Source organism: Dendrobium catenatum, unplaced genomic scaffold (assembly GCF_001605985.2).
Source record: "Dendrobium catenatum unplaced genomic scaffold, ASM160598v2 fragScaff_scaffold_807, whole genome shotgun sequence".
Taxonomy (NCBI): Eukaryota; Viridiplantae; Streptophyta; class Magnoliopsida; order Asparagales; family Orchidaceae; genus Dendrobium; species Dendrobium catenatum.
This window is the reverse complement of record NW_021319269.1, coordinates 647,269-659,263: the sequence shown is the minus strand read 5'-3', so window position 1 is coordinate 659,263 and position 11,995 is coordinate 647,269. Positions and strand designations below refer to the sequence as shown.

Genomic DNA, 11,995 nt, shown 5'->3' with positions numbered 1-11,995 from the left:
TTAAGGAAGTTATAACATCAGCCAACATCCAGCTCCATTAAATTATCCAAGTTATTTTTTCAATTGAATTCTATATTTACAATTTTTAATGTTGGTATATTTCATCACTTGCGCCTAAAATCCATTTTATATTTTATCTAACATTCTTCAGCCGTAACTGTTCTTCAACATAACTCTGAATATCAGAATTTGAAATCATCAGTGTTACCTTAAAATAAAAATATTATTTGAATCCATAAAATCGTTCTCTAACACTACAATCCTAGCACTCTCTCTCCCAATCATCCAAATACTGCAGAAAATCATTTCGAACCATAAAAAAACTAATAATATTAGTTCAGCACAGTCCCATACATTAAGCTCGTCTACATCACATAAAAGTTATGCTCATAAGAAACATTGAAAAAATATTTATGAGCTATAACCTTAATCTCAAGTCAAGTAATATGCTATACGATACATTCAATGCACAAACTTAAGGAAGGAGATTGATCAAGCAGACTATTATGAATAATACTCGCCAGGTGATCGTCTTCATGGAGCTGGAATAGTGAGAAGCACGGCGCCGCCGGACGTTGAGCTTGTGAACCGCTCGGACACGGCTCTCCTCACCGCCGAATAATCTATGTCCGGCGACTCCATTCCTTTTTCCGACACTTCAGGTATTGAAGCCAGCCCGCCGCCGCTCCAACGCACGGGGTACATGCTCTCCGGCACCTCCTCTCTCCCATCCACTCCATATCCATACCTCTCCAACCACTACAAGGAATTAGTGTTAATTTTTTTTCAGATTGTTTCAAGAATCAGTGTTAAATTTATTTAAAATATGTAAAAGATATCACTAATAATTATCTCTATTTTTCTTTCGTATTCCATGGCTTGAATCTTTTTGAGGTTAGAAATTAAAATCTTATATAAATAAATACAGAAAATAAATATTACAAATGTAAATTTCTTTGTTTTATTTTTTGTTTATATGGCTTAGACTATTTGGCTAAAATTTAAAAAAAAAAAAAAAAAAACTTACAAGCCTATATTAGTTGATAGTTCTGAAAGTTGGCAGTTCAGTAATATTAATTTTGATAATATTTGGATGATAACTTAATAAATAAAAAAAGAAAATATTTTGATGGCATATATTAATATGTGATAGCGAAACTCACCGCAGCCTCTCCCTGCTTGAACCCAAACACCAATCTCAGCAGCTTCTGCAAAGACCTTGACAACTTGGACTTCTTCTTCCTACCTTCTGCTATCATCATGAGAGTGGGATCGCTTCGGCATCTGCCGGCGACGGCAGAGTCAAGTTGACGCTTGATTGAGCTCACCTCAAAGGAGTCGTAGAGCTTACTGTTACTGTCCCATACAAGAGTATCCATGTTTGTTTAGAGAAGAAGAGACGAGAGAAAGAATTTGGGAGAGTTACAAGGAGAAGAGAGAAGAGCAAGTACATACTAGTGAGGCTTTATTAGGCTTTACAAATGAGTTGACGTGAGGAGGACGCGTAAACAGTGGAGAAGGAGATCACGTCTGTGCTACTATGGCCATGAGATTTGTGAGGGGGAGATTGAGATTTGTTTGAGATGTTAAGGTGAGGGAGCATGGAAACGTTATGGCTTCATTAAATGATTTTGACTTAATGGCGGTTGAGTTTGGTAACGGTCTCTTTGGTTTATTAATGGTTTCGGATTAGGAGAGAGAGTTTGGGAGTAGTGGTGGAAATGAGATTGTAAGCCAAGTATTTGATCGTGCTATTACAAGAACTTTTTAAGATGTGAGTTGTTAAAATGTGCTTTATATTAAATTAAGTATTAATTACCTTTTTTTAATTGTAGAAGGCAAAAAATAAAGGAACAATGATTTTAAAAGAAAGTTTTTTTTTTTAATTAAAACCCACTCACGGGCATTCATGTTAATATAAAATAATTATTACATGTCCTTAAGAGGTATAAATAGCCTGCTACCGCTGAAGAGCTACAATCAAAACATAAATAAAATCCTAAGAGACATAAATCCATATCTAAATACAATGCCCAAAAATCCATAGGAAATCTACGGGAGGCCAGAAGCTAACACCTAAAAAATGGAGATCAATAAACTTTAAGAAATGAAAAGGAGCAAAAACACCAACAACAAAATGGACCATTTGAACCTGAAGCAAACAACTGCATCAAGGAATGTGACTAAGGCAAGAATCAAGGATAACCCAGAATAATAATAGCCGAACATGCAGCTAAACATTCAAGCACAAAAAGTAAAGAACCTGCAAAAAACACTAAAAGAAAGGTTACCACCAATAATAGAAAATCTAAGATAGCTGTTGCAATCAACGAACAACCGCATCAACCAAAGGAAAGGCCTAACAAGAGGGACACCAACAAAGAAATGTCTAGCCTCAGTTGAGAGGAGCCAAAACCTTCCCAAAACAAACTAAGTAGACGAAGAACAACAACAAAACCAATGAAGAACCACCAAGAATACAACAAGGAACATAAAATAATAAAGACACCTAGTATACACCAGAAGGACACAACAACCAATAATAGACTCCGAGTAGACACAACCAAGAACCAAACCTAAAATGAATAAACCAACAAGAAAATAAAAACAACAACCTGATGGCGCCAATAGGCTAAAACTAAAAAAAATAAGCAATTAGCCAACCTTTCTAATGAAAGGAGGCCCCATTCTATCAAGCCTCAACATACCCTTAACTAGAGGAAGCTAATCAAAATAGCTATGAAATATGATAAAATCAGTAAGTGTAGTGCCTTTCTTAGCAAGACAATCAGCAACACTACTCCCTTCCCTCAAAACGTGAGAGATTTTATAAACACAATGTCGCAAATAGTTCATGATATTTCAAAATAAGTTAAAAAGAGAGGCTTTATAACATTGGTTGGAAGAAATCAGATTTTTTTCACTAAAAGCTTGGAATTAGATACAATCCAAACATTACTAATATGATTATCCAAACATATCTTGATACCTTGCAAAAGAGCTTCCATTTCAGCCTTAATAATGACATATAGTTAGAAATTTAGAGGAGAATGCTTTCACAAAATTACCGTGATAGTCACATATTATGCCCCCACAACAAGCACCATTATTGGAGATAGAGCCATCAATGTTTAATTTAAATTGATTCTGAATAGGCTTATGCTAGACAAAGGATTTAAAAAGCTCACAATTAACATAAGCATCATTAATATGTGAATCAAAACCTGGACAAACCATCCTTGAATGATTTTGAATAGGGTTTACCCCATAGGAAATTAGGATCATATCGATTAAGAGGGTTAACCTCCATAGCAGGAGAGCAAGGTAAATCCATGAGAAGATCCACGAAAATATCTGTTAGATCCAAGGAGCCAATGGAAAGTGAGACCAAAACCTTGGCAAAGTGCCTTTCCCCGAGTTTGCTTGTAATAATTTTAAAAGAAAGCTTGAAGATTGAATTAAAGGCTTCTTTGATTTGGCTTCTTTTTTTGATTTATTAAGTGGAAAGTAAAATTGCGTCCTGTTATTATGATCAAAATTAAATTAGGAAGAGTTTTCATATATGTAGATTTGATTAGAGATTAATATAGTATAAGAGTAATTAAGTTTTAAATTACATTCATTTAAAAATAAATAGGAGGGTTTTAAAACCCATCTTTATAAAAAAAAATTTCATGATTTCATCACCCATTATTTTCTAATTAATTAGTTTGTAGGAAGTGTTTCAAAGATTTTGGTGGAGTTCCCTAGTTGTACATGTGTTGTAGGTTCTGTACATGTTGTGTGTTAAAATATTTGTAGTGATAGAGTGCATCATCTTACCATCAAATAAAAATATTACTCTCTTCTAGATAGATAAATTCAAAGAAATTCATAAGGAACATGTTCTTTATTAGGTGAAGCCTTGAAAGGAAAAAAATTTGGGGCTTGACTAATTGAAATGATCCACTATATTACAAAGAATGTAGTTCTTCATAAATGGATAAGATATTAATATACTATGGTATGCATGAATTATTAAAAATAACTTTCATGGTGAAAGTAGGAGGAGACTTGAGGTGTCAAAGTTATCATTAAGAGATGATTGGATGTCTATAAAGTTATTTTTCTTATAAGTGAGTTAATAATGCTGTTCTTAGTGGCTACGATATCCGTTAGGATTATTTACAAAATCTTGGTTGCTACTTGGGTGTTAGCAATGTCAAGCATCCCAATGATAAGTGATGATAGCATATATCTACTCTAATTGTAATAATTGACATCAACATTGGCAGTTATGGAAAGTGCCAATGTTATAAGTGATGTTGGGCATTAGTCTGAGTGATGATAGCATGAGTCAATCTTGCTAGTGATATTGGGCATCAAGGTTTGTATTCGCAACATGCATTGACCTTATTATTGATGACAAGCATCGACCCAATAATGATGGATTTTTTGTGCTAGTGTTAATAATGTTTCATCAATATTATTAGTGATATCATTAGTGTTAATGAAGATAATTCACTTTATGGTTATTGGAAGGTGTTGGTATTGATATTGATTACTATCTTTGACCATGTTTGGTGATGACATGCATTGGATCCTAGCATATAAAATTTGGATTCCCTCATTTGGAATCCTTTCTAAGACATCTTCCATACTTCCTTCTAGCCTTCCTGAATGTGTGAAAGTGGAACCTATTTTGGACTTCTATGAGGAATATCTTGGATATTTTAACTAAAACTATAACATTTCATGGCATGGTTGGAGTTGATCCTCATTTATTACATAATAATTATTGGCCACTTAATAAATTTATAATATAAACATTGATCAATCTTGGGCTCGCTTATTTTATCATATCAAGAAACTCATTTTGATTGCATGCATGCAAGATTCAAAAAAAAAAAAAAAAAAAAAAAAAATTGGCCTCTCAAATGTTTAAATGAAGTTTCTAAAGATACTTTTGAGCACTTTATTTAAGTCTAACTGGAAATAAGTTAGCATAATCTTGATAATGTTATTTTCCCAATTTCATCAAGATGCTTATTTTGACTATATATTTATTGAAAATAGAGTTTGGATGATCATTGTGTCAATTTTGAATGTTTTTTATTTCAATGCTTGAGCTCATTAGTATCTAAGAATTTGCATCCATATAATCTCGATGATAAAGCGCTGATCTTCCCTAAAAATGAGGTGTTATTTTCATTTGTATGAATTAGATATGAAGAGAAGTGTTTGAAGTTTTTAGTCCATATAGCAAAGGTTCATTGCCATAAAATTGGATTTTATTATCTTCATTTGAAAGGATTATATATGACAAGAGGAGTGTAAGGATTATAATCTCTAGGGGATAGCTAGGTTATGCGTTATAAATGGGATTAGAACTAAGAAAGGGTGTTCATGATTTATAATCCAAATGATAAATTTTCACTACCTTAAAATGGTCTTTATTATCTTCATTTGGATGAATTAAATATAAGGATTAGTGTTTGAGATTAATAATATATATAACAAGAATCTTTCCTTCCTTTAAAAATGAGATTTGATTGTCCTCATTGAATGGATTTGATTTGAAAATAGATTATCTCCGGTTAACAACCTTTGCTCTAAAAGTGAGGCTATCAATTCTCATTAGGCATATTTAGTTTAAGGAGATCTGCTTAAGATTCATACAAAGATGAAAAAGAAAGATCATTCCTCCATGAAATCAAATAATTGGACCAAGGACACAAATGTTGTGATTTTTAATAAATTTTTATGATATTTATTTATTTATTCCTCATCTTTTTTTCCTTAATCTTGTCATTCTATGATCTTTTAAATGAGTAAACTTTTGCTAAAGAAAATGGCGTAAAAATTTTCTTATCTTAATTTTCTAAAATAATTTTATTGACTTTCCAATGCTAAAACTAAGTCGCTCTTAAACTTGACAAATTTGTACTATGATGAACCCTATTAATCATGATATTACGATGATGATAATGATGATGAATCATACTAATCATGATTGGAGATTGAGAGAGAGAGAGAGAGAGAGAGAGAGAGAGAGAGAGAGAGAGAGAGAGAGAGATTTTATTTTGGTATATATCATAATTTTATTTGTTGATGGATGTGCATAGCAGAGGACTTTTATTCTCTTTCATGCATGTAATTAGGATATATTTATTTATCTTGCCCATTAATATTTAATCACTTTTAGGCTAAAATAAACTTGAAATCATTACATAGTGGGATATAGCATATATAGGATCGCATATCATACATGTTAGGATTAAGTCATTTGTGATTTGACTTAACAAATCTTATGTAGTGTCATTTAATAATTTTTATTATTAAATGAAAATAACACTAAATTATCATGGATCTTATTTAAGCCATTATAAGTAATTGTTAAGTTCTTTATAGGCCTTATACTATGCCCAAGACAACGTTTTATACATGTTGGTTTATGAGTCATTTTTAACCTATTAATTGGTCGCCGCTCAAAGATTACTTTTTCGAACTTTCAATTGACACCTATATTATTCAACATATGCACCATTAACTCTAACTTAGGGATAAAAGCTATTAGACTCATAAAAAAAAAAAAAAGAATTGAATTGATGTCATAAAAAAAATATCCTGCTGAGCATGAATCTTGATGCAAATATGAATTGAAAATTTTTAGAATTAAAGCTGAAACAATCTTAACTCCAATTTCAGCAAACTTATAGTTAAACTGAACATCACGAAGAGACAAACCCAACGACACCAAAATAGAACCAATCTGAACCCAAATGGGCCCAAATTGAGGGCGTAAACCCTATTTGAAAGCTTTATATCATTAGTTAGATAGCTAAATGATATCCAAATATGGCATGCTTATAGTCGAATCGAGCAAATCGACGAGACGAATCCAGCAAACCCAAAATCACTGAATTCTGACAATACTAAGATACTCAAAATTTTTATAAATGATTCATGACCATGGTAGTTGATATCGACTGTCCAATTAAAACACTCCCAATATGCCCTTGATCTTCTCCCTAATTAAAGGCATGCCACTCTAAAAAATGATAAATAGACTCCTCATTCTTTACTAAAGAGGAGGGGGCAAACAAAAGAAAGAAGAGAAAAGAAATCTAGAAAATATCTTGCCACCAGACTCCTCAACCACCTCTTAGCCAGCGACTGTCGCTAGACTTTCGCTTGACCACTAACATTTGCCGAACTTCAGCTCAGCTACTGACCATTGCCACTACTATAGTCCCTCTAACCATAATTACTAAACAATGGACCTTCTAGCGACAATCGCCCGTTGACTAAGATCCACTTTGACACCGTCGCCCACTAACCATGGTCCACTATGACCACCATTGCCTACCGACTACGGTACACTCTGATCACCATCACCTGTCAACTATTATCCATTATGATCACCATCTCATCACCTACTATGATTCATTCTGACTACTACCACCTACTGACTATGGTCCATTCTAACTACTGTCACCTATCCATTTATGTCCTTTCAAATATTGTCGTTTGTCGACTACAATCCCTCCTACCAATGTTACCCACCAACTACAGTCCACTCCAACCTCTGTAACTCACCTACTATAATCTTTTGACCTCGGTCACCCAAATACAATCCTATTGACCAAACAAAAATGCCAACACTCTTTTACGAATAGTTGCCATGTAATGACACTACATAATATATATTTTGCTACATAAATCCTTTCCCATAAGAAAAGGCCACATTTTTACTCAACCACCAGTACTAGTGGATTCATTCAAACTGGTCCAGGCCTTATGGTTGTTTTCCCATGTTAAAGGTTTTCTATGTAAAACTATTGGTGTCTCTTATTAACACTACACCCCTACTCTCTTATATGTTTATGTGTTGGATCTTTTTTTTTTTTAATTAAAACCCACAGAGGGCCTACGTGTTAATATCAAAAAAAGGATTACAAAATCCTTAAAAGGGATCTCCAGCTTACTACTGCTCATAAGAGCTACAATAAGAAAAGTAAAAAGAAAACCTATAAGTCGATGATCCCTAATACTAAGAGTTACACAAAAACCTATTAACATGCTAGGGCTGAAATAAAAAAACGCCCAAAAAAGGAATTGACAATAATTAACATTCAGATTACAATTCCTGCAAAAAACAAAAATAAACCTCGCAATCTCTGAAACATCAACATCTCACCCTTTGTATCCATCCCCTCAGCACAAAGTCTGCACCCAACCTGCAAAATAAAAAAAAAAAACTCCAAAAACACCAAAATTGTTAAACACCTTAAGATCCATATAACCAACCTACCAAAATTGCTAGAGAAGACCTCACGCTCAAAACTACTCCCAACCCACAATTTGATGTAAAGAAAATCATAACAGAAGAAACACCAAAGAACCCAGCCTTGACTAATAAACCAGAAAGCCAAAAACTCAAAACTAACACCAACCACCTAGAATAAACGAAAATCATAACGACCTGGGACAAACTCTCCCAGCAGCTAAAACTCCCATAACAATAAAACCAACTCCCAGGAATCAGGAACCCGGTAAGAAAGACCCAACATAAACAACCACAAAAACAATGTAAAAGAACCACACCATCACTTAATCCCATCATGATATCTGATATAAGGTAACCCAACACGGTCCAACCTAACCAAACCTTTGACAACTTTAGGAATATCATGATCATTAAACTTAGTAAACTCTAGTAAATTGCAACCGACTTTAGCCAAAATATCAGCACAAACGTTACCCTCCCTATAAATATGAGAGATCTTATAAATAATGTTAGAGAGATCCTGCTTCAGATGCCTAATCAAGTAATAATTCTCAGCATTAAATGAAGAATTATTGTTAATATAATGCAAAAGCAACATAGCATCAACCTCAATCCAAATTCTATTATAGCCCAATTTAATACACATACTGATACCATAGATAATGCCATTTAATTCAGCAATAAAAGCAGAATTACCCATAACAGGCCCAGCAAACTCCTTAATCACCTGACCCAGATGATTCCTTAAAATACCACCACAACCAGCCACCTTGCCATTGTAAGACCCATCAGTATTTAACTTAATCCAACCAGGATCAGGTTTAAACCAATTAAACATACAGACCCTTTTTTCCATAACAGCCGGAATGTTAACAATACTAAAAGCATGACAAACTTGCCAACAGCCTTTGAAATTATGATGCTTAAGAGTATTAGCCTCATAAAACAACTTAATTTTATCACATATAGAAGTAATGATACGAGGGGCATACATTTTGATACCTTCATGTTTAACTTCATTTCTACTTTTCCACATAAACCACATTATAGTAGTAGTCAAACAGTTCATGACATGACCTTTAGTATTGATAAACCAGCATTTTAAAATGTCAATAATAGACTTAAAACTATGGTGAAAATTGAATTGAAACAACTCTTCAAAATACAGCCAAACAGAAACCGCAATAGGCCCGTTAGCGAACACATGATTTAAAGTTTAATTGTGCTGGCAGCAGTAACATTTAGAGGTAACCTTTTCTACGACATCAGAAGGTTGTTCATGTTAATAATCTAAGCATGGTTAAAGCAGGTTCATATATTTTCCATGATCTTCTATCAAGTAAATATTTAAGTGCAACCTCTCTACCATAATAAATATGTATTATTTTATCTTTCCTTAGTTATCATCCATACCTCCATCACATTCGAGGAAGTAAATTTGAACTGGGGAGCAACCTTGGTTGTAATATGAAAGGTAACTTGACCAAGAAAATTCCTTAAATACCTTTAACTTCCAATATAATGTCTTGGGAAACCATTTTTCAGAAAGCTCCCAGTAAATATAAAGTTTCTTATAATAGTTTACAAGCTCTTTATAGTCCCTAGTTGAACTTCTACTTTTTGGGCAAAGGTCTTAACCTCAACCTCAAAAGGTAGTAACTTTCTAAAGATAGATAAATCTTCATCTTTAATTTAGGATACTTGCAGTATTTTTCTATCCTAATCAAGGGATAATTGATTCCAGAAGGATTTAATTCAACCTCCTCCACAAAGGTTAACATTATTAAGAAATACTCTAATTAAAAACCTTAGATAAGACAAACATCCTTGGTGGATTCACTTGTCTTCTTCAATACATGTTAATGTCACCAAGTAAGCTCTGACAAACAACCTTGAATAATTTAAACATCTTTGGTGAATTCTCATGATCTCTTTTATACATGTTAATATTATAGAGTAATACTTTGACAAACAACCTCAGTGTTGACCTAATTTTTGTATGAACTCATCCTAAGTGATCTCAATATTAGTCTTCCCTTAAAATTTCTCTCTCTACTATCTAATCCACCATCTCTCTAGCTTTCCTTCAAATAGGAATACAATTAATGGTACCTTCCTGCTCTTTAGACACAATATTTTGTTAAAACATTTTTCTATCCTCAATAACAAATCTTTTGCAGCCTTAGGTCCTACACCTTCTTGAACTATAGAGGCTTAAACTTATAAAATGTTTGTAAGTGTTTGTCTCCCTCTTCTTTACTTCCATCTGATTCACTCTATGCATCCCCCATTACCTATGATATAATAGTAGCCAACTACATCATACTTTTTGATGGCACAAGAGCTATATTATGTTACTCATTTAGTATAATTTACTCTAGATGATCCATTTAAATATTCTCCTAAATAGTTTAGTATGATCTAAATAATATGTACGTGCAACGATGTATGTAAAATAATGCACCTAAAAATACTCATTTTATCATACTCTAAATCAATTCCTATAGCTCTGGTAATAATTAATTCTTCTAATAATTATGCTCTGATAATAATTGTAATGCCCTGAATTTAATTTAGAAGAGTTATTCTTTTATATTTTATTAAATAATAATGAGAGCTATCCAATTTTTTTATTAATATCAATCGTAAAAAAATAAAACTATAATAAAACTCATATGCATTAGTGGTAAAGTTTATAAATAATAAAATATTATGATACGAAAGCTAGTAAATCAGTACAAGTATTAAATCTATAAAGCAATCAACATATCTATAATACCAATCAATAAAATATTAGATAAAGTATTGAATCATAATATTAATAAAGACTATTGAAGTCAAATCAATGTCATAAAATGATATAAGAATACACACATGCTATCCAAGTATTATATATCTCGTGCTTAGTATATCACATGCTTAATATAAGTAAATTGAATTAGTATTATCAAATAATATCAATATATATGTTAATAATAGTTCATTGACATAAGAAGTAATACAGTCAAAATTAATCTATACAGTAATATAAATAATATCTTAATAATATGCATTTTAATAGTCACACTAAACAAGTAAAAAGTCCTAACTATCACAAATTTTTTTCATTTTTTTTTAGTTTAAACCCACAGAGGGGCCTACGCGTTGATATAAGGAAAAATTACAAGTCCTTAAGGGGACCATCAGCCCGCTACTGCTCGAAGAGCTATAATCAATCCAAAAGATAAAAAAACCAAAGGGCCGATTATCCCCACCTATACGGAATACAAAATCTGTTGCGGATATATGGTTTATGATTTTGATGATAGCAAACATTCCTTATTTCTCTACGATTGCCTTATGTGCTAACGTTTTAGGTCTATACGATCAGACTGCAATTTGGAACCAGCTCAAGATTGGGTAGACTAGATCTTTGTCAGTTTGTAATCCTTTTCCTTTCTTGAGTCTGTTGTAGTTGGTATGGCTATAACTTGGTAGAAATTATCTTGCTACTTATATGATTTTTGTTTTTGGTAACATCGTCCGGGACGATATTAATATTGGCCTGGACGATCTGTCCAAACTCAGAAGTCCTAATTAGGGCATCCTCATTAAGGCAGCTATCAACTGATCGGCCTGGATGATACCTGTATCGGCCAGGATGATAATCTCAATTCATAAAGAATCAACCGCCATAATCAGTTTAGGAATTCTTTGTTTTAGGAAATTGGCCAGGACGATATTATT

The 11,995-nt window shown here is 32.9% G+C and overlaps 1 protein-coding gene across 1 annotated transcript; it reads right to left on the bottom strand.

The window, feature by feature from the left end:
* Nucleotides 1-305: 305 nt before the first annotated feature.
* On the bottom strand, nucleotides 306-1,534 carry LOC110104140. Its single transcript, XM_020833117.2, has 2 exons — nucleotides 1,164-1,534; nucleotides 306-759 (listed from the first exon to the last, which is right to left on the bottom strand). The coding sequence occupies exons 1-2, from the start codon at nucleotides 1,377-1,379 to the stop codon at nucleotides 535-537; spliced, it is 441 nt and encodes a 146-aa protein (XP_020688776.1). The 5' UTR covers nucleotides 1,380-1,534; the 3' UTR covers nucleotides 306-534.
* Nucleotides 1,535-11,995: the final 10,461 nt, after the last annotated feature.

Coding starts and splice junctions, on each gene's coding strand:
- LOC110104140 (XM_020833117.2), bottom strand. CDS start 1,379: ATGGATACTCTTGTATGGGACAGTAACAGTAAGCTCTACGACTCCTTT. Junction 760..1,163: donor TCAAGCAGGGAGAGGCTGCG/GTGAGTTTCGCT, acceptor AATTCCTTGTAG/TGGTTGGAGAGGTATGGATA.